The sequence below is a fragment of the Rhizopus delemar genome, genomic scaffold, assembly GCF_000149305.1.
Source record: "Rhizopus delemar RA 99-880 supercont3.1 genomic scaffold, whole genome shotgun sequence".
Lineage (NCBI taxonomy): Eukaryota > Fungi > Mucoromycota > Mucoromycetes > Mucorales > Rhizopodaceae > Rhizopus > Rhizopus delemar.
Window position 1 is genome coordinate 3,275,315 of NW_027137827.1, and position 27,661 is coordinate 3,302,975.

At 35.7% G+C, this 27,661-nt stretch overlaps 7 protein-coding genes and 1 non-coding gene across 8 annotated transcripts; 5 read left to right on the forward strand and 3 right to left on the reverse strand.

Annotated features, from left to right (window-relative positions):
- Window positions 1-2,894: 2,894 nt before the first annotated feature.
- RO3G_19014 lies at window positions 2,895-2,966 on the reverse strand. The gene has a single exon. It is a non-coding gene; the product is annotated as a tRNA-Glu (tRNA).
- A 4,355-nt stretch (window positions 2,967-7,321) lies between these two features.
- RO3G_01281 (uncharacterized protein) lies at window positions 7,322-7,588 on the forward strand (the record flags this gene model as incomplete). Its single annotated transcript, XM_067655872.1, has 1 exon — window positions 7,322-7,588. The coding sequence occupies one exon, from the start codon at window positions 7,322-7,324 to the stop codon at window positions 7,586-7,588; it is 267 nt and encodes an 88-aa protein (XP_067511973.1).
- Window positions 7,589-8,594: 1,006 nt separating this feature from the next.
- On the forward strand, window positions 8,595-9,700 carry RO3G_01282 (uncharacterized protein; the record flags this gene model as incomplete). Its single annotated transcript, XM_067655873.1, has 2 exons — window positions 8,595-8,683; window positions 8,731-9,700. 2 exons carry the CDS (start codon window positions 8,595-8,597, stop codon window positions 9,698-9,700), a joined length of 1,059 nt encoding a protein of 352 aa, XP_067511974.1.
- A 3,536-nt stretch (window positions 9,701-13,236) lies between these two features.
- RO3G_01283 (uncharacterized protein) lies at window positions 13,237-14,335 on the reverse strand (the record flags this gene model as incomplete). The annotated part of the gene is made up of 2 exons (XM_067655874.1): window positions 13,237-14,129; window positions 14,182-14,335. The coding sequence occupies 2 exons, from the start codon at window positions 14,333-14,335 to the stop codon at window positions 13,237-13,239; spliced, it is 1,047 nt and encodes a 348-aa protein (XP_067511975.1).
- Window positions 14,336-16,523: 2,188 nt separating this feature from the next.
- Window positions 16,524-17,265, forward strand: RO3G_01284 (3,4-dihydroxy-2-butanone 4-phosphate synthase; the record flags this gene model as incomplete). The annotated part of the gene is made up of 3 exons (XM_067655875.1): window positions 16,524-16,593; window positions 16,641-16,758; window positions 16,806-17,265. 3 exons carry the CDS (start codon window positions 16,524-16,526, stop codon window positions 17,263-17,265), a joined length of 648 nt encoding a protein of 215 aa, XP_067511976.1.
- A 246-nt stretch (window positions 17,266-17,511) lies between these two features.
- Window positions 17,512-19,201, forward strand: RO3G_01285 (ATP synthase subunit beta; the record flags this gene model as incomplete). Its single annotated transcript, XM_067655876.1, has 4 exons — window positions 17,512-17,605; window positions 17,658-17,694; window positions 17,748-17,914; window positions 17,964-19,201. 4 exons carry the CDS (start codon window positions 17,512-17,514, stop codon window positions 19,199-19,201), a joined length of 1,536 nt encoding a protein of 511 aa, XP_067511977.1.
- Window positions 19,202-19,326: 125 nt separating this feature from the next.
- RO3G_01286 (uncharacterized protein) lies at window positions 19,327-20,145 on the forward strand (the record flags this gene model as incomplete). The annotated part of the gene is made up of 1 exon (XM_067655877.1): window positions 19,327-20,145. One exon carries the CDS (start codon window positions 19,327-19,329, stop codon window positions 20,143-20,145), a length of 819 nt encoding a protein of 272 aa, XP_067511978.1.
- Window positions 20,146-20,586: 441 nt separating this feature from the next.
- RO3G_01287 (uncharacterized protein) lies at window positions 20,587-20,826 on the reverse strand (the record flags this gene model as incomplete). Its single annotated transcript, XM_067655878.1, has 1 exon — window positions 20,587-20,826. The coding sequence occupies one exon, from the start codon at window positions 20,824-20,826 to the stop codon at window positions 20,587-20,589; it is 240 nt and encodes a 79-aa protein (XP_067511979.1).
- Between the last annotated feature and the right edge of the window lie 6,835 nt (window positions 20,827-27,661).

The window sequence follows — 27,661 nt, forward strand, 5'->3', positions numbered from 1 at the left end:
ACCATTATTTTTTTTTCTTTAAGAGTTTACAATAATTCCTAAAGCTTGGTTGAGCATCTGTATTGTAGCTTTGGTTTTTATAGAACTATGAAGCCTTAGTTATTTTATGTAAAGTTATACAATAAAGATTAGAAGTAGAAAAGACAATTAAGTTTGTATAAAAAAATGATTACCAAACCTTGTTATTTCAAAAATATAAACTTATTCCAACATAAGCAGAATTATTTGACAAGTTAAAAGAGTAAAGATTAGCAGCGAGTTTTTAAACCATGAGAAATAGACCTTCAGTATTCATACTGTTTACTTCGATTTGATCGACGATATCAACTTTCAATCATTAAAAATATTGATTCAGATAATCATTCACCTAGCATGTTACAAATTTTGGTCCCTGCGTTATATAAGAATAAAAAAAGACAGATGCTTTTAAAAATAACAAGGGCTTTATTATTTATTTATTTTCTTTGCTATAACTAGCAATTTTTGCGAAGTACAATCATGACTTAGTTCACTGACAAGTAGCAGAAAGATACGTGATATTGTGAAAGCAAAGTTTGTAGGTTTTTTATATTGTTAAGTAGATTTGTTTTAAAGATTTTCATATTATTAAAAGTTCAAATAAGTTTTGGTTCCCAAAGCATTAATAGATGAATATAAGCTCGCTTATAATAAGTTACCGTCAGATCTTGTTCAGTATATCAAACTAGTGTGAATAAATTAAAATAAAAAGGGATTAAAATAAAGTGTATTTGCTTCAAGGGACTTTTGCTTGCTATGTAAAATAAAAGTAATGTAACTTTCTTGGGTCTTAATGGGTTGATAGTTTTTTAATTGATAACGAATTTGACATATAAGGTTTCGATAAACAGTTTTAAAGGTAATTTACTTTTTAAGGGACCACTAGATCTTATAAAGTAAATCAGACTTGTTCGTAATAAGGCATCTTGATAAGAGTTTTGAAAATGTTTACAATGAAGATAATTTTGTTTCAGGGGACTTCTGTTTAAGAGTGTTATACCAAAAGATCCAGTGATAAAAATAATTGATTTATTGGATATTTATATATATTGTAATTTTAACGCTTTTCTCGTTATGGCCTTAAGAGTTTAGAAGTAAATTTGACTTTTCTTTAGAGTGTAAAAGAATTTGAGATCAAAGACTTGTGTTTAAATGAATAAATTTGGTTTGCTTGTAGTAAGTGACCACCAGATCTTGTATTGTAGATCAAACAGTAGAAAGTAATAAAGTGTTTTCTTGATAAGAGAATATAAAAGTGATACGATGAAGATAATTTGACTTCAAAGGACTTGACTTGCTTGAGTTATAAAATAAAAATAAAGAGTTTTGATAAAGAGGAACTGGATGTTTATTTGAATAAAAGATATTTTTAAAAGTGAAGTTCAGTCCAGTTCAGTGAATTTATAAGAGGGGATATTTATATGATTATCATTTTTTTGTGTTTTTCTATTTTTGAATTTTTTTTGGTTTATCTTCAGGGACTGAGGTCCCTCCTACGACTGAGTCCCTCCTAGGACTGACTCCTTCCTAGGACTGAGTCCTTTCTTCAGCAAAAGTTACACCAACTGCGTCACAATATATATATATAAAATAACAAATAGGAGTGAAGTTAAGGGAAGTAAAGTAAAATAGAAATAAAAACTTGTCTATTTTATGGACAAAGAAAGATAAAGTTTCATTTTGATATAAGATTTGATTTTGGAATAAGGTTCAAAAGCAAATAAAATCACAGACCGCAGCCTTTCCTGGCATTAACATTGCAAGATTCTTCGCTACAGTGTTAATATCGATAAAAGTCGACACTGTTGTTATTTTAAAAGGTTGGCTTATTGTAAGTGAGTTAATTTGAGTTAAGATTGCTTGTAAAGCTTGGTTTTAAGGTTGTGATAGCCTTGTAAGTTGTTGTTTTATATAGGATTTGAGCAGATGCTTGATAAGTAGTGACCACTAGATCTTATGTGTAAGATCAATACGATGTTTCTTGATAAAGGTTAAAGCAGAGTAAAAAGTTTAGGTAAACAGGGACTTTCTTGTTGAAGTTTGTTAATTATTGAGTAGAAATATATGATTTATTTAAACTGACTAACATTTTCTTTACAAAAAGATGGGATATATATATATATGAATATTTTCTTTTTTTCTTTTTAGCTTTTCTTATTTTTTTTTGACTTTTTTCATTTTTCAACTTTTTTCAATTTTCGACTTTTTTCATATTTTGACTTCTTTCACTTTTGCTTCGTGTTGTAACTTATTAGTACTTGGGACTTGGCTTGTGTTAAAGTGATGTAGATTTGTTTAAATTGAGGTTTGAAGTCTTGAATGACTTGAGTTTAGGTAACTTGATTGAACGTTTAACAGTTCTTTAGAGTAAATTGTCTTTGAGTAGTGACCACCAGATCTTTTTAGATCAATAAGGTTAAGAATAAGATTGTTTGATAAACGATAAAAATAAAAGGGAACTTTCTTGATTTGTGATAACTCGGGTATCAGATCAGAAAGAATAAGTAAAAATAAAAAGAAAAGAAAGGGTTATTGTGATCCAATAAGAAAAGATTGCTTTTTAAGCGTAAGAAGATTTGATTTATTGAATTGGATTGGATTGGATAATGTTATTTTGTTTAAAAATATTCATCTTATTTATATAAAAATTGGCGTGGCTTATTGTTTGTGTTGTTTGACATCTATGTCCAACGACATTGATGTCGTTGGACATCAAAATTATTCTTGTGATCAGCATTGTTCTCTTGATCTAAAATTTCATCATTTGTGCTACAGTGTGACCTCTTTATTCACTACTATTGTCACACTGTTTAAGCGAACTGAAACGCGCTGTTACCGCGGAAAATATATTAACCGGGAAACAAAATCAAAAGTTATTCCCCAACGGGGAATCGAACCCCGGCCATGTCGGTGAAAGCGACAGATCCTAGCCACTGGACCATTGAGGACTTCCTGAAAATGCTGATTTTAGAAATATAGTATTCAATAGTTTACGGACCGGACAAATGCGGACCGAATACGCTAGATGCACCCTTCTTGTCTTATATGTCTTTTTATTTTTTTTAACTCGTCTTAAGGACAAAAATGTGTCTTTTGTTGTAGAACAGTAACTGATTGTAGTTGACATTAATAAATATAAGTCTTAATACAAGATCATAATTAAAATAAAATAAAATACAAGTTTATTTAAATAAGATCATACAATCAATTCCAATTAAACATGTTCTTTTAGAATATGTATTGTATTCATGAGAGTTCTTTGATAAGAAGAAGTATCAACTAAAATAACCAAATCCAATCCAATGTCAGGAATATTGCTAATCTTTCACATAATTGAAATAACGCGTAAAATAACGTTATTCAAATCAGTGAGGAATTCCTAGAATAAAAGATAATCTATGACAGACATACAAAAGAACAAATGAAAAGTTTTCATAATCATAATTATAGATAACACTTGCTAAAGTGTTATGTTCTGGTAAAGTAAAAGAAATAACAAAGATAAACCAAAAGAATACTTTTTGAGACTGAACTTTATTTAAGACAATCTTAATTGTTAAAATGAAATCATTACAAAGTCTACTATTTATATTCTTCTATCAGTTGGCGGGTAAATGAGTAGTTATGAGCATAGATCCAATCATTGACACGTTTGATTGAATAGTGATCACTGAATCGATTATGAAAATTTTTAATTCGTTGTTTTTATAGATCTTATTGTTCTTTAACTGATCTGGGAGAGTTGTCCCGTCTTCATTGAGAGGAAAGATATATTTATATGAAATGCCTCCAGTCAGATCAAAGTTGACTAGGTACCTGATCCATTATTATTCATTTACAGAAATGATGAATAGTAAAGATCATGACTTATTTAGTATTCATGTTTATTTTATAGAATGAATCGAATAGTGATAGTTTTATATAAAAAGAAGAAGAATATATTTTATTTAATAAAGATTTAAATTATTATCTTTTATCAATTTTAATATACTTCTTTTAGTTGTGATTATTCAATGTCCGTTATGATCAGACTCTGTTCTACAACACTCACACGATATTAAGGAAATTATTAAGGTATACAAAAAATCACCACAGGTCAAAACATGGGCATGGATACTGATTTGCCTATAGAAATTAAAGACAATCAATCTACAAAGAAAAAGTAATTAAAAGAAGAAAACCTGAAATATCGTATAAAATAGCTGTTGAGCTGTTGAATAAACCTGCCAATATTTCTGTATGGTTTTAATAACAACCGTGTCATCATCAAGAAAGCAATTCACTATGGCATGCAGACTCAACCAACAAAGAAGAACAATAAACTCTGATAGTAGAGCCACTTTTGTAGTAATTGAAGACAATGAAGACTATAGTTCAACCGCTGTATATTCTAAAATGAGCATAGGATCGAAAAGAATCAGAGTATTAGTAGACTGTGGTGCAGCATATGCCTGTATGTCGAAAGCCCTCGCAGATACTTTAAATTTAAAAATAGGTGCTTCATCGTAAAGTGTATTCACTTTAGGAAGTGGAACTAAACAGCCGGCATTGGAAATAATCTATGGTATACCTGTTTTGTTCACAAAAATAAAAATGGAGATTTCAATAGGACCCAAAATTATATATGATTTTATTTAATAATATATGTCCAGAGTTTATATACTTTTCACAGTGTAGATATTAATATATGTACTATGCGGATGGCGAAATGCCCACAGCCTTATGCAGATGGCTAAATGCTATATTCTATTATGCAGATCTTTACATAATTTAATATAAGCACTTGCTCCTCATTCACCAGTCTATTTTGGTAGATATACATACATATTAATAAGTCTACATTTCCATATACTCACACTATCAATCGTTAATAATGCTTGATTGCTATACAATGATTATCTTTGGAGTACAACAGTACCAATTCAAGTAAAGGAAAATATGACCGTTTCTTACACAGTAAAAGTACTGTCTAGCTGTCCTAGCCACTTTATCATTGGAAATAACTGGGTTAATCGTTTTAAAGTAAAAATTTGATTTTAATACTTCATCATTGGAAGTAAAATACAAGAATAAGAATGCAGAGCTGGAAATAACATTCTTGCGTAAAAATGAGAAACCGCCACAAGTCTTTATCTATGAACAAACATAAAAGGATCTAGTCAGCAATACAAATCCACACCTTGTAAAACAAGTGCATTTCCAAGATGATGAAAATGGTGAAGAATTGTTACAGGTATTAGAGAATGATCAAGAAGAAATGGTTATCAATCGTTTGAAAGACACTTGTTAAATCATAGGAATTGGCGGCGTACTTTATCAAATTATTGACGATAAGACTCGCTATATTGGATTCGCAGCAAGAGCACTGTCGAAGTCAGAAATGAACTACTCGACAACTAAATGAGAGCTTTTAGCCATCTGTTATCTTTTTGAAAGATCTCACAAGTGATTGTATGGATCTCATTTCACACTGCATACTAATAATGAAAGTTTGGTCTATCTTGGCATACAAAATATTCCTAATCCCATGATGCTGAATTGGTTCGAAAATGCTTTCAACTGTACATTCAGAGTTATCCATCGACCAGGAATTGAAAATATGTTGTCGAATTCTCTTTCTCGTATTTTTTCAGATGATACGGAAAAAAAGACTGGAGAGAGATGATAATCCTCAGCAATTTGCCATAAAAAATAAAAATCCAGATTGACAGAACAAACGTACTACAGACAACAGTACAAACATAAAACAAAGAGCTGTGCAACTAGTAGACTACATGAAACCACCAGAAGAGGAACGTCATAACCTATTATTAAAGGCATATCTAATTGGACACTTTGGGACTGATGCTATTGTAAAGACAATCCACAATGATAATTTACACTAGATTAATATCAAAAAAGATTCATTGCATCTAGTATCCAATTGTCCTGAATGTCAACAATTTAATATTGGCAAACACGGGTATCACCCTCCCCGTAGTATTCTACCAGATGGTCCTTTTGATCACGTCTGTATTGACCTCGGTACCCTGAACGTTACATCAACAGAATGACACAGTTTCATTTTAGTCCTAGTTGATCTCTACAAGATTTACAATTCTAAGACCATTAATGGATAAAAACCTCAGTATCCATAGCTAATGAACTTAGAGATATCTTTTGCACTTTTGGTTGGCCCAAAAAGCTTAGTTCAGATATCGGTACAGAATTCACTAATGAAATATTTAATTCATTAATGGAAACCTGTGGTATTGACCATAGACTTTCACTACCTTATAACCCATTGGGTAATTCAACTAACGAATCGTTTGTTGGAATAGCCAAACGAGCTCTTGTTAAAAGATCACAAGGCAAGAAAGATGTGTGGATCTTTTCCTTCCTAGTATTCAATATGCTATGAATTGTAAATATTCTAGATTACATCATTCTAGACCATTTGTGCTTATGTACAATATGCAACCAAATGAAGTCCAGGATTATTCTAACACACATTCCTCTATACCTAACTCTGGTCATCAATATGCTAAAGCACTAGAAAATAAACTAGACAATATGAACAACATAGTAATCCCTGCTATACGTAACCGTATTATGACTACTCAAAGAATTGACAACGAGTATTTTACAAAGAAGTACCACATTGTACATCAACAATTTCCTGCTAATAGTGAAGTATGATAAAAAAAGTATGAATAGAAATAGTAAAACTGACCGAAGGCACGAGAGCCCCTTTGTCGTACGTGGAGTCACAGAAAATGGTAGCTACATTTTGACAGATAAAACAGGTGCATTATTATCGCACGACGTACCTACCTCACACATTAAACTTATCTCTACAGACAACGTTGTTAATAATCGCGCTGAGCAACAACAATACAATGTGCAGGCAATTATCCAACATAAAGGAATTAACACTAGTAATTATAAATACCTACTAAGATGGAAAGATTATCCTCCAGAATATGATGTCTGAGAATCTGCCTCAAGTTTTGATGACATGAGTATGATAGAACAGTACTGGGCAAGACGTAACGTCAATAATAACATTGGCAAACATAAACGCTCATCTCATGCTAATATGCCAACCAAGACTGATCATTTTAACAAACGAAGCAAGACAAAGTAACGAGCTGAATATGGTCTTTTCCCATTACTCATTTCTTTTCAGCAGGCTTTTATAGGATTTTATCAATTCTATACCAGAAGAGCATACTCTCTCTTTCCTCTACACTTGCGTCTTTAATATGAACAGCCTAAGCAATCATATTAAATATAATTACCCACAACTGTAGCCACTTAGATCATGGCTGCTTTTGCTGGCTTGAATGAATACTTGATGGATTCCTCCTCTGGTGTGTTTATTGTTGATTGCTCTGTATACAGCAGTTCAGCCAGGTTTAGGTTGAAAATGTCTCAGTTAAGTTCAACAAATGCAGGCCCCGATGCTTTGAGTGTGTCTGCCTCTCAGTTGGCGATCCTTATGGACTTGACAGATGTCGCTACGGCCTTCGTGTGTATGTTTGGTATTGCTCCTCTGAGTAGATCTGGAACCATTGGATCCAACATGTAACCTGTGGGCGACTCTGTGCTCGATCAGCTTATATAGGAAATAACCGTATTGGGCTTACGGCTAGTGAAGGTGTAGGAGGCACTGTGGCTTCATCCAATGGTGCCTCTGCAGATTCATTGAGTAATAAGTCAGCAAGAATGATTCCTATTGCTACCCTTTTCTCGATCACATTGATTACATCATCCCTTTAATGTAGAAACTCCATGTAAATATATCTACGCAAAACAATTTTTTTTTTGTATATTTAGAATAGTGGATGTCCCACTTTTAAATTATCACGTATTATTTTTGAAGTAAGGAATTGGTTTTTAAAAAGTTAAGATTACTAAACGCTTGGCCATTTTTTTTAAACAGTAAAGGACAAATGGATTAGTTACGAGAAAGTGTCGGAACGAATAATGACAGAAATGTTTGTCAACTGACATAATGTTAATAAAATAATCTACTGAGAAGCACAACTGTTGCTCTGGTGTATCTAAATCAGGAGAGCACAAGAGTTTCAATGAGATCACGATTTGATGCAAAAGCGTGGCACTAAAAACTGTCTGAGCAGTAAAGCAAACCAAATACAATCACAGTAAGTTCCCATGATTTCAATTCCTTATTCCCATTAAGTTTGATTTCTTAAGTCATAATGTCAAGGAAGAGCTCTTCATATAAGAAAATCCTTATCAAGAGCAAATGGCTATTTTTTGTTTTGCCGGAATTACTATTCAAAAACAGGAAACTCAGCAGTTATATGATATATTTGCATAAAGTCTTATTTGAATGAAGGAAAGGGGTTTTTTTTTAAAAAAAAATTATCTTATCCCCCATGCTATAGAAACCCTACTTTTTTTCTTTGCTTTCATTTTATTGAATGTCTTGTTATAAACTGACTGCCTTGTTCTTGTTTATTTTGCTTGTTTTGAAAATCCAAGGACAAAAAGTGATACAATTGTCACTAACTAAAAATAAAGGATTGAACAAAATATTAAATCAAAGATCATCTGTACATCATGCCAAAATGTATAATGACGAAGGATCACAGTATCTTGTGAGAGTTGGCATTGGAAACCCCATACAGAATTTTACTGTTGCTTTAGATACAGGAAGGTAAGTGAAGATTGTCATGATTTCTATCTATTCACATCATCTTTTAGTTCAGATCTTTGGGTACCTTCCGTACACTGTCCTGTACATCAATGTCCTTTTAAGCGGTTTGACCCACAGAAATCAAATACGTTTCAAGGCAATATATCTCAAGAAGAATTTAGCATTAATTATGGTGTGGGTTCTGTACGTGGTGAATATGGCCAAGACAGTGTGTACTTAGAGGGTGCCCATGTCTCGGATCAAGTGTTTGGCATGGCCAGCTTCACACAGGATGTCATTCATCTTGCCAACACAGATCAAAAGGCCAATGGCATATTCGGTTTAGGCTACCCCTCCCTGTCCTCCAATGCCCATCATCTTCCCTTTATCTTTCAGCTCATCGACCGCCACTTGATTGACAGACCGATGTTTGCCATCAGCATGGGCTCTGTGGATGAACCAGGGTGGGCTGGCGAGATTGTGCTGGGTGGTGTTAATCAAGAAAGATTCCAAGGCCAGATTCATTATGTTCCGGTCGGTGAAGGAGGAAGTGAAGCGAATAAGACATATTGGATGGTGAGCGGTCAAGGGATTCAGGTGACTGGTCCAAATGGAAGTACGGTCATGAACAGTTCGTTTGAGCGAGACTTTATTCTAGATACAGGTACTACCTTGACCTATATGGATCGTGCTTTGGTCGACAGCCTAGTAGGCGCCTTATCCCCCCATGTCAAACTCTTTTTTGATGCTGCTTCTCAAACTTATCTTGGTGACTGCCAAGCCATCGCTCAGGCTGAACATCATCTCCAAATCTTACTCGAAAGAGGACTTGTACTCAATGTTCCCGTGAGAGACCTTTTGATCCCTTTAGAAGGCGACCATTGTTTATTTGGTATTGCACCCTGGATGAAAACTCAGCCAAGCCAAAAGATGGAAAATAAAGGTTGGATCATGTTGGGTGATTCTGTGTTGAGATCGATTTATTTAGTATTTGATATGGAAAACCATCAAGTTGGATTTGCAGAGGTATTTCTTTAAACTAAAGCTTTTTTTCTTTATTAATCAAATCTATAGATAAAAAGGAAAGCATCAAGAAATCAGTTTGAAAATGTAGTCTTGTTTAATGCTGTGAGTGATAATAGTGGAGGGAGTGTATTACATTCATCATGCTCTTTATATCTTGTTGCTTTAATCATGCTTTTGAGCCTGAGTTCTCTTTAGAATTTATTTGATTTAAATATTATATTGATAATAAAGAAAGTGAGGCATTTTCATTGTACTTTTGATATGCAGAAAAAGAAGGAACCAAATTACTGTACTTGAGTTTAATCTGAATTTTCAAATAGAAGCTTTGAATATTGCCAGTTAAAAGCTACAAACAAAAGGGAGATAGAAGAGTAAGGAAAGATAGAAGACTGACAACTTATTAGCTTGAGCTTCTTTTGAACTTTCTAATGATAATAAAAAAAGACTTAAGCGTAGGCTTTATTAATTTTTCGATACAAAACAACCCAAAATTTTTATGAATTAAAGTAATGTATGACTCGGCTTGTTGCATTTTCAGCCAAATCTTTGGCTGTATCTAAATCCAATGCAGCTTGATCCACAATTTTACGTATCATAGCAGCTGCTTGATCTTGCACATTATCCTGATCTCTTAGTGATTAACTTATGTACTCTTTGTTATTCATGAAGCCCATCAGTGGTGTAACTCTATGATATCCTAAATATTTCATAGCTAAGAGTCCTTACTACTTTGTTCGCTAATATAAACACATTCTTTAAATCATGTAAAAGTATCCAACTCATTTTTATTCAAAAAGAATCATTCAATCATATCATATTAATTTCAAGAGTTTCTTTGTTGTAGTATAGCAATTAGTTTACACAAAATTTACAGATGATATTCTTCATATTTGATCATAATCAAAATAAAATACAGGTTATTCAACAAGATCATACAATCAAAGTAATTTACAAAAGTATCTGTGGTGCTTATGATGGCTCTCTTATAAGAAAGTAGATGAATAAAAACACGATCTTTTCTTGTTATCCAATGATTTTTACTATTATACAGAACTACGAAGATAAAAAGTACAGTGATGCATTGGAGCTTTTTTCTTACTAAACGATATTCATTTACTGAGCACGTAATGCTTGTTGTATCGGTTTACCCAGATCAGATGAACTACAAAGTAACGAGAAATAAGAAATTTCCTTGAGAGTAAGAGTCAAAAGGAGGGTCAGTGGAACACTGCATGGATGACAACCCATTTAGCCTTTGTAGGTAAAAGATTGAAAAGAAACAATGGACGATTGCCAACGACAACAGATATTTTTGTAGCTCACTCAGGTTAAATCAAAGGATGCCATATTTTTCTTGTAAGCGTCTAGGACGGATGAAAGTGAAAAATTTGATGCGACTGTATTATAGGTAATGTATCATGCTTTACATAGTAGCTCATTTGATTAAATAAAATGCTTGTCATAATCACTCACTCTCTCTCTCTCTCTCTTGATTTGAGCAGGTCTATGATTCCAAAGGTCTTGACCAACCACAAAAGGCCGTCCTTCCTTCTTGCGGAGATGAAAACGTAGAAGCATAAAGTTTCATGTAGGCGTTTTTCTTCAGTAAAGTATCCTGATAAAGAGGAGCCTGTCCTCTTCATCCACTGCTTCTAATAGTAAACAAGAGCTCAGAAAGACACGCCAACCCACCCGTGCCATCGATTGTATAAAATATCACATGTCTCTCCAAAATTGAAAATTAAAAAAGCAGTCAAAACCTTCATTTAAAAAAGTATAAATAAAGCTCGTTTTCCTGTTGTTTTCTTTTTTTCTTCTTCAACTCATCACTAAACTTACAGTAAAGTAAAGGTTTGTGTCATAAGCTTATATTGTAGATTTATGTTGTAGATCTTTGGTATCGGTTTGTGATGATGATTTTGGCTTGTGGACTCAAAAACCTTTCCAATCACTGGATGCTGCAGCTGAAGGTGAGGACGAAAGAATGTTTTCATCCTTCCTTGAAGGGACGCCTGAAAGGGTGGAGTTTTTTTTTACCAAAAACTGTCGCGGAGCAGACTAGTTTTTGAATTTGTCTTGGCCAGGCAAATTATTTTTTAATCCAATACAAATGAAAAAAAAAAGGGGAGCATTCTTTAAGCAGCAATAGATTAGTTTCCAAACCTTTATACTTTTGATCTTTGAGTCTTATTTCCCTCGATGATTGTTCACACAATGTGAATGAAGTTTTGTTCAGTTCATTTTCAAGGCTTTATATTGTATGCCGGATACATAAGATTCTGTTACGATCTGGAAGTATCGGATCGAAAGCATTCATGAGCGCAGAAAGACATAGCATCCACAAACACAAAAGTAGGATGTTGGGTGAGAAAGGGGGATCAAAAGCGTTTGGAAAACTGGTTTCTGATTGAAGCCAAGGGGGTTCATTTCTTTGACTCTCGTCCTTCATGCTACGCTAGATTAGCATGCTCAGATCGAGCAAGCTTTGGGATGATGTCGACCCTTGTTGCACGCATGGTTTCTTGATAGAGTTGAATATCTTGAGATGGAATTTTTTGACGAGAGAAGATGTGCTTTTCCAACGTGAGGAACGGGAGAGTGCATGCCACGGTGAGCATTTGCCAGGTTGTGTATGCGATAAAAGTCTTGTTAAGAGAGCGACTGCAGGTAGCGTGAAATATCAAAAAAATTGAGCTTGGAGTTTACTTGCTCGTTCCTTTCACTGTTGGTAAACGCTATGGATGATGCATAACTCCATTCGAGGCTCTTTTAGATCCACTCTCTATCCATCGTAAGCATGTATTCTAAGCATCTTTTGATCCTTTGATTTAGAAATCAGTGGACCGATGCATCGCTAGCCGAGCCCCAATTAAATTGTGCATAAAATGTAACAGACAGCAGCCTACAGAAGTCAACTGAATAGACACTCACGTGGGCCAAAAGGGATTATTATAGCCAAAGTCTTGCGAGCACTGTAGTTGATCAAACCTTACAGATGGAAGGAATAGCCAGTTTTAAAGAATGCTTCAAGGTACAAGAAGTCCGTTGGAGCAAGGTCGGTCCATAGATTTCATCATTCAAGGCGTTGTTTCTGTCTCTTTGCGCTTTCGATGTGTTTATTAGGAAAACAATTCTTCTGAAAAGTTCAACCTTAAAAAAAAAATAGCAAATTCCATATTGAAAACGTCCTTGTATGAAGGGAATAGGAAGTAACATACTCCAAGACAGTAGATGGGATCTATAGGAATTTGAGCTTGAAAAAAAAGGTATGTATAAAAAAGGTGAACATGTGATTAATCCTCTTTCTTCCCATAGATGCCTTGTGTCGCTACATGCCTTAGGTAAATCATCTGGCTCAGGTAACAGACAGACGTTGGAATCGTCTCCACAGACGCTTGTGCTATCAAATCTTTGTATTCCATGTCTTCTATCACCAATTTTTATATACTGTCGCTTCCGCTTGATGCTAAAGTGGACAACGGTTGCACACATACAGAGAGAGAGGCATGATCGGTTTCACAAAGGTTTTATTGTTTATAAATTAATTTTTAGTTTTCCAATACAAATCTGAATCGAGCCAGTCCAGCTCTGAAATCCTCAATGGCCTTATTGACCTCTTTCATAGGATACTTTTTATACCAAGCACGAAGATTTTTATCAGCAGCAAGCTGGAGCATGTCTTCAGCATCTGCACGAGAGCCCGCAAGAGATCCACTGATCGTGACTTGCTTGAACATGAGGGTCATCAAAGGCACGGGTGGGTAGGCAAACTCGGGCGCGTTGACATTGATAAAGACAGCGTTTGGTTTCATGATGTTAAAGTAAGGTTCCCAGGTAAAGTCTTCGCCTACGCCAGTACAGAGGATGTGTGTCAGCTTGTTGGTGTATCGCTTCATCGCTTCCGTGTCACTTGTGACCACATAATCATCACAACCGAGTTCGGCCGCCACCGCACGCTTCCTGTCGCTCGACGACAGACCGATGACGGTCGCACCCATCGCTTTCGAAAACAGCACACCAAAATGACCCAGGCCACCGATGCCCAAGACACCGACGACCGACCCAGGACGGACGTGGAAGCGCTTCAGGGGAGCATAGGTCGTGATGCCCCCGCAGAGAAACGTGGCTGCGTTTTCATTGGTCATGGTGTCCGGAATCTTGCAGACAAACGCTTGATCCCCACGCCACTTGTCACCGTAGCCCCCATAGGTTTTCTCACCCGTCGGCCAGTGATCATTGTAGGTCAGGATGACACCCTTTTCACACACGTTTTCTTCTCCTTCAGCGCAATGCGTGCATTGTTTGCAGGAGCAGCAGAGTGGGCCCAGACCGGCTCGATCGCCGACCTTGAGCCGGCTGACGTTCTTGCCGACTTGGGTCACTACGCCCGTGATTTCATGTCCTGGCACACAGGGATAGTCTGTAGGATGCCATCCGGAATCTAAAAAGTGTGAGTTGTCTTTGGTTGGCTTGAAAGGGATCGATGGGTTTACCTATCGTATGAATATCACTCCCACAAATACCACAGTGTGTGATCTGTATCTCGACACTGTCTTCATCCCAAGGCCTCAGTGTGTGCTGCATTTCAACCAGTGGTTTATCTTTGCCAATGCTAGTCCATGCAGTGAATGTGTTGTTGTCTGTCATGTCTGAATCGATCTCTTTTTTGAATGATTCAATTTTTTTTTTTGGAGCGCCTATTTATATGAATTGTGTGGGGTTTGCGCAGTCAGAAAGATGCCTTACCTGGAAAAAGGCTGTCGTAATCAAGATGCCAACTTTATTGAAAGAATTCCAAATTTAGAAGGACAAAGGCGTAATCCTCTTCTAAAGTTGGAGTACAAATGTATTCAAACTCAACAAAAACAACACAAAAAAAAACCGTAAAATGGGGATCCAACGACAGTGGAACATGGGAAATAGTAAATACAACACCATAGTGAACGATACAGTATGATCTATAAGCTAAATGACTTACTGCTCGATTTTTCCTTCTTGATTCTTTGGTAAGGGGTTATTATGAACACTGGCTGAACGAATCGCCAAGGATAAAGGCTTACATTATGCAGAATTTGTGAATGTTGGTTTCAAAGAGATGGGTTGTCATCCATGTCTGTGTGTCATTCTAGACTTTTGCAATGTTACAAAAAGATAGACTGTAGCCTAAACAAAGCTCAATCCTATAAACATCGCCTTGAATGTAAATTCCTATTCTTTTTCTCTATTTATCATCAGCATACATTTTAACTTGATTTGAGGGTAAAGAGGGTATTTTTACTTTTTTGACATCCGATGTACAAAAATCCAAGATCCAAAAGAAGCTGGTAAAAACAAGACTGGTTGCACCGATCAATCCTAACATGACACGAGTTGACATGTATTCCTAGTTCAAACTCAAAACCATTCGTAAAGTAAAATAGTGAATGAAATGTAAATTGGATGGGATGATTTTACAAATTTAGTCTTGTTCTTTTACAAAAAAAAAAAAAAAATTAGTCTTGAACCTTTCCAGATTCCATTTACATGCGATTGGCTTGATGGACAGAGGATGAAACTATGCCATCAGACAAAGATGTCTATCCATAGACCAAGCTTTATCCTCTCACTTTTTTTTTTGTACATCACCTCTCTGGTGTTTTCTCTTTTTCTCAATTCAATTCAATAGGATATCAGAACGCATGCGGTCGACAAGAAGGAAAATGAAGAATGGGATAGATGGCTGCTCTCTGGCACTAAATGATTCGATGCTGTTGCAAAAGGAAACGGTTGTCTTTTTGATTGGCCAGCAAGCAGAAAGGATGGATGCCACCCGATTGTATGTCTAGTACAGCATGTTGGATAGGTGCTCCCTTTGGCGACAAAGATCGAATGTGACTTAATTTGCTCTTACAGACTACCCATCCGAATGGTCTTTCTATGGACATGCTTTTGGTATCCGTCGAATGCCTCTCCATGGTGATGATGACCCAAAAAAGATACAGGCTTGACCATTAAGTGTAGGCCAGTTGGGTATGGGAAAAAGAGGACAGATTGATGTGACAATCAAACGTCTTGTTTAACCATGACTGCTTTTTCAGAGAATAGTTTCACTCACCAAAAAAAGAAATGTTTAAAAAATAAAGGATGGTGTGTATTGATTTCTAACGCGACGTCTATGAAACAGTCGATGAGAACATGGACTGACTTCCAACAAGAGGATGCAGAGAAGAAGATCTATCTGTTTGCTGGATGAAAAAAAAAAAAAAAAAAAAAAAAAAACATGTGAAAGTGTCAATGGTTAGAATGGGTTTCGCCTGTCTAGGTTTCTGCGAGAATGATTGCAGACAGCAGTAGATGAATAAGGACTAGTTTAACCAGCAACTTGATCAGGTTGATTGGATGGTTTATTTATCAGAAAGTAAAGCGTGTCCTTCTTCTTTATGTCATCACAATACACAGACCTTCATTCGATGATTTAAACAAAGGATCCGTAGTGTTGCCAATTAAACTTGTTTATAAAGAATCATTGTCCGATCGTTATTGAAATAACTTTTTAAAAAAAGGAGGTTATATATAAATAATAATAAAGGATGACTAATCAATACATGATTGACATATGCATTTTTTTTTTTTTTGCAATATTGATTTTACTCACATTCAAAAAAAAAAAAAAATGCATAAAAATGGATATTTTGATTTGTAACGAATTATGACAGCTCATTACCTATCCTTAGTAATCCACTTGTAAACCCCGCACCAGCAGCAGAGCCCCGTAAAATAAATTCATACATGAAAAAAAGATGACAGACTCTTTTTTTTCCTTTTTTTGAAAAAAAAACTTTTTTTTCTTTTAACGATGGTGGATAGTAAGACAAAAGCATTTGAATATGAATTTGATTCAGTAGAAGAAGCAATAAAAGATTTTGGTAAGCTATGAAAGGATAAAATAGGAAACTAAGTACGTTGTGTATAGCTGCCAATAAGTTTATTATTGTGATGGATAATGAAGACCGAGAGAATGAGGGTGATTTGATTATTGCGGCTGAAAAGATTACGACAGAACAAATGGCCTTTTTAATTCGTCATTCAAGGTAATCATTTGAAGACAGGTTGAATAAGGAAATTAAAATTTATAAAGTGGCTATATTTGTGCGCCAACGACCAAAGAACGTTTAGATGAATTAGAATTACCTTTGATGGTTGAAAAGAACACGGAGCTGATGAGAACAGCTTATACCATATCCTGTGATTATGCTCATGGAACCACCACAGGTATCTCTGCACACGATCGTGCCTTGACTGCACGTAAATTGGCAGATGCAACCAGTCGACCTGAAGATTTCATGCGTCCAGGTCATATACTCCCTCTTCGTTCTGTTCCCGGCGGTACCTTCAAACGATTCGGTCATACAGAAGCAGCTGTCGATCTCTGTCAACTGGCTGGTGTGTATCCAGTGGCATGTATTGGTGAAATTGTCAATGATGATGAACAAGGAACGATGGCAAGAAGAGACGATTGTTTTGAATTTGCAAAGAAACACAATATAAAAATGATTACAATCCAGGATATCATTGCTTATAGAAAAAGACAAGAATAACAAACCATTGTGTAAATAAACCTTTCCCCTACTTTCTTGATCTTTTTCGATCAAAGAGGATCCAATATAACCTTTGTTTTCTCTCTCATCTTTTTTTTTTTTTCAATCAGCGTCTGATGCTGTGACTTTGAGTTGCCCCTGGGTTGTCTGCTTATCTGATTGGTGAATCCATCTACCCCGGTTTTGAAAGTGGTAGAATCGGAAAGGGTTCTATTTTTTTTTTTTTTCTTTCCCAACCACTGTACAATGTCCATGAACCGTATCTTTACAGCCTCTCGTGCTGTTCAAAAGGCTAATGCAGCCCTTTTTAACAAAGTCGCCAAGCCTATGGCTGTCAGAGGTAACAGATGAATTCGACCACGATGGGACATGTATTCAATTCTAAAAAATAGCTTATGCCAGCCAAGCTGCCTCTGCTGGTCAAATTCGGTAAAAAAAACAGAGAGACAACGATTGTATCGACCACTCAACTTTAAATCTAGTTCCGTCATTGGTGCTGTTGTCGATGTTCAATTCGAACAAGAAAACTTGCCTGCCATTTTGAACGCTCTTGAAGTTCAAGATCACTCTGGTGGACGTCTTGTCCTCGAAGTCGCTCAACACTTGGGTGAAAACACTGTTCGTACGATTGCTATGGATGGTACTGAAGGTAAGCGAGACAGTTATCCAACGTTATTTTTTTTTGACAATTTTCAAAGGTCTTGTCCGTGGTCAAAAGGTCATTGATACCGGTGCTCCCATCACCATTCCTGTTGGTAAGGAAGTGCTCGGTCGTATCATCAACGTCATCGGTGAACCCATCGATGAACGTGGTCCCATCAACGCCAAGAGCCAACGTCCCATTCACGCCGAAGCTCCCGAATTCGTTGACCAATCCCCTACTCCCGAAATCCTTGAAACGGGTATCAAGGTCGTCGACTTGTTGGCTCCTTATGCTCGTGGTGGTAAGATTGGTCTTTTCGGTGGTGCTGGTGTCGGTAAGACGGTGTTGATTCAAGAATTGATCAACAACATCGCCAAGGCTCACGGTGGTTACTCTATCTTCTGTGGTGTCGGTGAACGTACGCGTGAAGGTAACGATCTTTACCACGAAATGATTGAGACCGGTGTCATCAAGCTCGACGGTGACAGTAAGTGTGCCCTTGTCTTTGGTCAAATGAACGAACCCCCAGGAGCTCGTGCCCGTGTTGCCTTGACGGGTTTGACCATTGCTGAATACTTCCGTGATGACGAAGGTCAAGATGTGTTGCTTTTCATTGACAACATTTTCCGTTTCACTCAAGCTGGTTCTGAAGTATCTGCCCTTTTGGGTCGTATTCCCTCTGCTGTCGGTTACCAACCCACGCTTTCTACTGATATGGGTGGTATGCAAGAACGTATTACTACCACCAAGAACGGTTCCATCACCTCCGTCCAAGCTGTCTACGTCCCTGCTGATGATTTGACCGATCCTGCTCCCGCCACTACTTTTGCTCACTTGGATGCCACCACTGTCTTGTCTCGTTCCATTGCCGAATTGGGTATTTACCCCGCTGTCGATCCTCTTGACTCCAAGTCTCGTATCTTGGATCCTCGTATCGTCGGTGACGAACACTACAAGGTCGCTACCGAAGTTCAACAAATCCTTCAAAACTACAAGTCTCTTCAAGATATCATTGCCATTTTGGGTATGGATGAATTGTCTGAAGAAGACAAGCTTGTCGTCGAACGTGCTCGTAAGATTCAACGTTTCTTGTCTCAACCTTTCGCTGTCGCCCAAGTCTTTACCGGTTACGAAGGTCGTTTGGTCAAGCTCCAAGACACCATCCGTTCCTTCAAGGAAATCTTGGGTGGTAAGCACGATGCTTTGCCCGAAACTGCTTTCTACATGCAAGGTGATATCAATGATGTTCAAAAGCGTGCTGAAGAACTCGCCAAGGAAATGGGTGGTCAATAAATAAAATGATTTGGAAAAAAAAAATTCGGTGTGTATTGACACCAGTTTCCATGTATAGAAATTCTCTTTATATTGCATTCATGTCTCTTTTTTTTCATTTTTTTTTTTTTTTTTCATTGTCTTTCATGAAGTTGTTTAAAAAGAAATCCAAGGGCAATCTGTATGCACCTTCCTCGGATCTGCCCTCTGTCCATCGAAAACCACCCATTCAGCCAGATCAATTGGAATCCAAGCTGGCGATGCCTAAGCCAAGAAGGATGCGCATGAAAGAGGTCTGGAATAGACCAGAGGATGAAAAGACCCAAGTCGAGTGCCTTCCTTTCTCCTCGTCCGTGCATGCGGATCGTACACAGGGAGGCGATGGGCAAACAACACGCTCTTTTTCAATGATCCACCCAATGCCTGCGGTCGACAGCCATGAGGAGGACAATGAATCGGATACAACGTACCGCTCAGCCCGTGCGTCATTGTCCACCCCAGACAGTACAGACAAAGGCGATGCGACCCCACCAGAGCCAGACAAGCTCGCGCCATCCAAGCCAAACAGCCCGGCGGTGAACACAGACGATCGAGGACAGCTGCTGCAGGCACTGAAGGCAAGGATCGTTCGGATGGAAAGACAGCGAGCGAGCGAGATGGCCGAACGGCAGCGCATGGAACGTGACTGGCTGGACAACAAACGGGAAATGATGGAAGCCCTGATCGAGACCCAGAGGCAGTTGACCCTTCTCTTGAAGCAAACGGTCCGAGCGACAAGGTCGTCTAGCGTGTCCAATCCAGAGGCCTCGCTTGCCGGTCGTCGTCTCTCTGCGTCCGTCCCACGTTCTCAGGGGCACAGAGCAAAAAGACCTGAATGGACACGTCTCTCTTCTTTGGATGCGTATGAGGCCTATGCGGATGTGCCTCGTTATCCAGTGTCGCGTGTCAATAGAAAATATCAATAAATAAACCCCTGATGGAGTGGTAAAAAGAAAAAATAGTGTTGTTTTTTTAAAGAGAGATCGAGTCAGGACATAGGTCTTCATGAGACGCATGCACATGTATGGCTTGTTCAGACAGGGCAAGTCAACATGGCATCATGAAGCATGGTTTTTAAAGTTGGGTATCAACCCAACTTTACATGGATGGCTTTATCCAAATACACCGCTTTGTTTCAAATTTCATTGTTTTATTGAAAAAAAAAAGGGGAAAAGGTTTTTCTTCTCACACAGACACCGAATTTTAGAAACCAGGTCCCTTTCCATTTTTATTTTGAATGGGCATCACGGATGTCTTTGTGTATTTCAACGGACGCCATCCTGAATATGGTCTTCAAGGAGGTCACCTTGTCGCACAGAGAGAGAGAGAGAGAGAGAGACAGACGAGGAACGGACGGTGGGTGTTTTTTAGCCCCCGATGGACTTTTTGGCTTCAGCCCTCAGGATGGACGTGATGTCCATCAGGCAACCCACCGTCCTCTTGCCGGCGAACCACGAGATCTCACCCACACAACAGAGAACGGCCCAAAGGATTCTGCCAAAGGCACGGGCAGCAAACACAGACGTCGTTTTAAATCTTGCCCATGTTGCACGGGAGAGCGAGAAAACAAGGGAGGAAGAAGAATTAAAGCCCATAGGAGTATCCATTTTAATATAGTTTGAGGAAAAAAGAAGAAAGAAATGCACTTTTTATAATTTTTAGACATTAATTTTTTCTTTCTTACGTATATTCGCTTCATTGAGGCAAAAATAGGAATTGACAACATTTCCTAACAATGTAATACAGTAGGCCCCCAGTGTACCATGAAACATACAATATACTTAGACTCATTTAAAATTACACATTACTATGTGATGTAGTCTAATTTTCTTTAGTTTTATAATAAAAATGAATAAAGCATATTGAAGTTAAGTAAATAATCTAATATGACCATGTGAGAGAAGCAGGTCCAAAATGAACGGATTTCAAATGGAGCAATCCGCGGTACTTTGTTTGTATTGCTAACAACATATAAAGTTATCATAATGAGCTACCAGTTTTCCATCTTGCTTTCAACGAGTATAACATATTAATGAACTTCTAAGCAATTTCTGCCTCAATGTTATACTACGTAATGTTTTATTATCAATTGAATTTTTGGAAGGCTTGTTTTTGCTCAAATATTGATAAAGAAGTAAATTAGTGCGGTATTGTTTGAATACATTATTTTCAGAAATACTTTTTGAAAATGGTGTATAATGGTTTTTTAGAATTAAAACAGGATGAAGTATATATTTTATTTAATTATTTAACTTTTTAATTTGATAATTTAAAACTACAATTCACTGCCAACTATGCAAAGCCGAAGATGTATATCAACTGTTTATAACTTGTTTTCGTCAACAAAAATGGTCTCCTACTTTACTTTGGGATAATGCTTAATTATTGCATGTGTTATCTACCATAGACTCCATGATAAAATTAAATACACCTTAAGATTTGTACACTAGTACAGATAAGTAGACAAGTTTAATATAACTGCAATTAGTTATCCGGTTAACCATATATATGAGTAATGATCATGTCATGAAATATACCCTAACTTTATTATCATATTGAACTGAGCAATAAATATTAAGCTATAGTTGAGTTTTTGTTAAGAGAGATGCTAACTCATTTATATTTTCTTATCAATACGTGAGCAACGATAAGGGTGCCTAAAGCAAATGTAAAAGGATATCTAGAGTGAGACCGATTTTTTTAAGGACATTATACTCAGCAATATATGTTGAGAGTGAACTAATTCTATTTGACTCTTGCGATTATTTTTCTATCATTCATAATAATTCGGTATTATACATTTATGCTCTCCTCATATCACTTGCAACTGTCTTTCAACGAAAATAATTTGAGTTAACGCGAAGCAACAAACAAAAATCCTTTTTAGAAAAAAATTATCATTCATGATAACTCAGGTTTTTTATTTAAAAGAATAAAAGAATATTTGCTTTTACGCCATCTGCTTTACATGAAACTTGGGATAAGGGTAATTTCTATGCTGCTTTTTTTTTATTTTATTTTATTCTTTTTTAAAATAAAAGAAAATAAATAGAACATGTATAAGCCAATAATTGGTGTAGAAATTTTAAATCATATCAATAGACCAAATGGCTATACCACTTCTCAGATATAAAAATGTAAAACCGTATGTTTTTTCTTTTTTCTTCTTTGGAACACTAAATTGATATAAATCAAAGTATATGCGTTTGATCAGTTTGTACAATTAAAGGAAATAAGCTTGTTTGCATTTGTTATATTTAATAGAATGGTTTGATTGAATAAAGACTACTACATCACAAAGAAATTTTAAATTGGTTTTATTTTCTTCTGAATTCTTTAATAAAGTAGTGCCTATACAGCCCAAACATTTTTATTAACATGATTAAGGTAATTAGGCAGTCGGCCGCAAATGAAAGTACAAATATTGTGTATAAATACAAAGAGAAAAGGAAGGGGAGAAGGGCAATGCATAATATTTACTAAACTCCACTCAAAGAAAATTTACAATTATCAAAGCTATAGTAGATCAAGGGGCTTGTCGCAAACAATGCAAAAAGATTTTGATAGGATCACTATGAAGTATGTCAAATCCAGCTAAAAGAAATGAACCAAGCGAAGACGAACAGAAGAATAATTTTCTTCACCAAGCTGCCTTTCAAGGAATAAATTGATTTGACATGGCATGACAAATAACAAAAAAAGAAACTCCTTCACCAGACTTGAGCAAGTTACTAAGCTTTAAAAGTCACACTAAAAAGAACCATGGCTAGACAATTGAATGGATGACTTGCCACTTATGGTTGTTCAAGAAAAATCATGAGAAATTAAACTTTTAAAGTCTACCCTTTTTAAGCCACATTCCCCTCTGTACTAGCACTTTATATTTTTATTAAATAGCTTATGGAGTCTGTCAGAAAATCTGGTAGCATAAATCACCTAAAGGGACATCAACACTAAGAATTCTCCCATAATATTGCGTAGGAGCTAGATCTTATCAAATGATCAAGTCTTAGTATTTGGCACATACTCGATCTTATCTAGCGAACTGTATATATAATCAAACGACACTATTATTTCTTTATGTCTTACAATACCGCATTGATGACATGATGTATTATAGACATCGCTTTGTCCGAGACTGTTCAAAAGGAAGAGCACAAAAGGTCTATAGTATCAAGGGAAAGATTGCAAAGAAAGGAACAAAAGTATGTACAACATTTTTAGTACAATTTCGATTATTTTTCATTTCTTCATTCGTCTGTGTATTAAATTTGACTGAAGAGGTATACCAGCTTATGCTCTTTTTTTCTACTTCCTCGATAACTTTTTGTATTTGCATATAGGAAAGTGATCAAGAGCTTAATGACATCCTTTTAAATCAATACAATATAAAATGGCAATTATTTTTATCAAGAACTATAAACTTCTCCCATTTCGTCTTAGTTTTGTTATTTTAATCAATATGTTAATGATGCCAAAAGAAAACTAACATGCATTAAACGGAAAGGACTTTAGTCATTACAATGAATAACTTAGCTCGTTTTCCCTTAGATTTCCTTTGACTTCTTGCTATATGTAGATTAAATTTTAACTCGTCAATAAATATGCAGTTCTACATGAAAATGAAAGCACAATCTGTCAGCTATCTTTCAATAGCTTATTTCCCCATTTCAATAATTTAAGAAGAATCTCGCTTGGAAACAATCTTTGTTTTTTTTTTTTTTCAAAATGATTGTGTGAAGCCGTTTTTGAACCACTCAAGCTCTCAAATGATGAATATAAGTTCACAATCATTTGATTCAAAGTTAAAGCAAGGTTTTTAGAAATAAATTGACAAGGAATTCAGCATATTCTTTGTAAAGCTTGCGACCATGTCTGAGACTGTGTGCCTGGTTTTTAAGACTCCTTTTCTATCTTTTTTTTTATCTTCCTCTCCCACAGCTGCTTTTTTTACAGCTTTTATCTATGTTTTTGTAGTAGAAGTAGGTACTCTATATTTCTCACCTACTTTTGTAATTGAACCTAGCAAACATTTATGGTCGTATGGCCTATTCTTTTTCTCTTTCAGTGTACTGTTAGTAATTTTTCCTGAAGACGGTAATTTTGTTTTGCTTGGAAATCACTTTCTTACTTATACTTTCATTTTATTCATTGATCGTATTGATGTCCTGCTGTCCTTTCACAGAAACTTAACATTTCAAGTGATTGCAACATATGCAGACGATATATATAGGCTTGGGAGATGTTTTCATTTTATCAGAGGGATCTGTTGATGAGGTTGATAGAAGTTCTAAAAAATAAAATCTATAAAGCTTTTTAATGCAAGTTAAAAGTGAATATATAGTTGCTTTTGACGATTATACAGACTTGTCATAATTTACTCCTCGGAACATGCTTTGGATTTTTTTGAGATGTGAAAACAGGCCTACGGCAAGAAAAGTGGGTGTTGTTTAGTCTACATATAATAGGCTGCCCATTACAAGTTCGACTAGCGGCAATTCTTTAGTAAATTATTTGCAGTTGCTGTCGTCCTACCGTTATATCTATGTAGCTTTATATTATTTTTTATTCTTTTTAAAACTTGTTTCTTGTAGAATATATGGATTTAACAAAATATGAGCTTAGAGAAAAGAAAAACTATCTGTAAAGCAATTGAAAAATGGTTGGATAGTTTTCGTGCGATCCTATCCTCCATAGAACAACACCTGGAGCTCCGCACAGGTTAACTCACAAATATAATGCCAATCAAACAAGTAAAGTAGGAAAAAAATAGGATCAACGGCATACAAGTGATAATGATGGCCAACAAAGAAGAACTGTAACCTAAGGGAACGCTAGCTTACAAGGGACAAAGAAGAGATATACTCTTATAACATTGAAGGTAAATTATAAAAGCTTTAGCGTCGTATTGATGTCAATAGTATGAATTATCACTTGTATGCAGAAAATACAGCAAGCATTAGCAATTTATACAAATCTACATATATGAATGAACATAGGACGAGTATTACCTGCTCAAAATGCTGTCTTAAGCTTGAAAATATGTATAAACTGGATTTTTTAATTTAAGGTCATTTGCAATTGATTTGCTTTCAATTGATAAAAGAAGACAATTCTCCTTTTTTCTATTAAAAGGAAGAGAGAAAGTAGTTCAAGCGAGGACACAATTCTGGTACCAGATGTATGACAAAAGAAATCTGTATATATAGAGCATCTGAATGATTCGTATGAAAGATTCCAAGTAAGACACAATGTACTTATTTAGTCATTGTAAACTGTGTCCTGCTGGGATAATCAGGATATGGTAAGCATTGAATTACGCGGTATGAGAGATAATTTTAGCAGCATCAATAACTTTGAAGAAGTGATAATGATATAGCAATTAACACTCGATTAATCCTTATATCATACATAAGCTATAGTAGTGGTATTCTCCCACAACAGTTCTCTTTACAAAGAGGAAATCCTACTGGTGGCGAGAATACCACTACAACCATTTAGTTTGGTCCTCGGACCCTTAAACTATCATTACGTCATCTTGTCAGTGGAGGTTTAAGTGAACAAATAATATATTGCATTTGCTTATCTGTAGTATCCAAGCAATAATCGAAAAAATTTAGCATGGGAAACAACGTGCTTCAATTAGGTACAATTGATGCATCACGGAATGGAAATTACATTTATGAAAATGAAAAGATTCATCAACAGCCTTTGATTTGGATGAACGAAAAAGGCAATTCTTTGCCAAGAACAACAAGCTCTTTTGGCACAAAAAGGGTTTTTTCTTCTAAGAATCAACCAAGAACAAACTTTGAACAACATAATGGATTTTTTTCTTTCATTCGTAATGAACAATCAGAATTAAGGAATGATCTTTCAACTCGGCATGTTGACAACATGGATGACAGCAATTTAAAGGAATATCTATGGAATAGAATATCAGGAAATAAACATTTTACGATAAGCGATAATCTGAAGTTTATTCTTAACTGCTGCATGTGGTACATATCTTCATCGCTTACAAACAATATCGGAAAAACTATTATGAACATGTTCAAGTACCCTATTACTCTTACTTTTGTTCAATTTGGACTTGTAGCAACCTGGTGTTATCTTATCTCGACCTTTTTTACACACACACATATTAGAACACCTACAAAAGATATTGTGAAAACGATTACACCTTTAGCAGTATTCCTTATTATTGGCCATGTATTCTCTAGTGTTGCTATCAGCAGAATACCAGTTAGTTTAGTGCATACAATTAAAGTAAGAAAAAGAATAGAAATGTATCCGTATATATGATATCTTATGTTATTAGGCTTTAGCTCCCTTATTCACAGTCTTGTTTTATCGAATAATATTCCAAGTCCAATATACAGAAAGGGTATATATATCATTAATTCCTCTTACATTAGGAGTTATCCTTGCATGCTCTTTTACCTATTCAAACAATTTCTTTGGTTTGGCTTGTGCTCTAGGGTCCTGCTTTATATTTGTCATGCAAAATATATTTAGCAAGAAGATATTATTTAAAGAATCCAAGCTGGGTGATAGAAATCCAAACAAATTAGACAAGCTGAACGTGTTATACTATTCGTCTTTATTGTCATTTTTACTCATGGTACCTCTTTGGTTATATTATGACGGAAGCGCTCTTTTTTTTCAAGGTACCGACGCCGAAGACAGTCAAGTGGCAACGCCTTCGAATTTAGAACTAGTGTTTTATTTTTTATTGAACGGCACAATGAATTTTTCTCAAAATTGGTTTGCATTCACCACACTCAGTCTCACATCGCCTGTTACTTACTCGATATTGTCACTTTTGAAAAGAATTTTTGTAATTGTGATGAGCATTGTTTGGTTTGGACAGAATATATCTATCACTCAATCAATCGGTATATTATTAACTTTCTTTGGGTTATGGATGTATCAAAAAGCTAAGAGTGATGTTGATAAAGGCGAAACGAAGATTAGAGAAGACCCCATTGATTTATTGCCTATGAACCAATCAAAAAAGCAATCCAACACTTCATCTTGGACACCAACATTCAATAACTCGACACATAATTCTAAAAATCTTTAGAGTATTTATTTATTATAAAATAAAAACAATTTTTAATTATTCTGCTGTAAATTTAAGTAAAACAAGAGACCAATTTATGTTTTTTAACCATTAAATACTAAAAGGAAGAAAGAACATGGAAAAATATATATTATTTAATGTTTTAAGAAAAGAAACAGAAGGTAACAAATTGCTTAAAACAAAGTGCTGTCATACACAAGCTCTTAGGGTTTTTCTAGCGCTAAAAAATTCTTGATAGATGTCATTTATCCGATTATAATGCTTTCTTATCACGTAAATATCGTTTTACAGCCTTTTATATCCCATAAAGTTATAGTGCTTCAAATATTATTTAGTATGATTCTGAATTTCTTTAG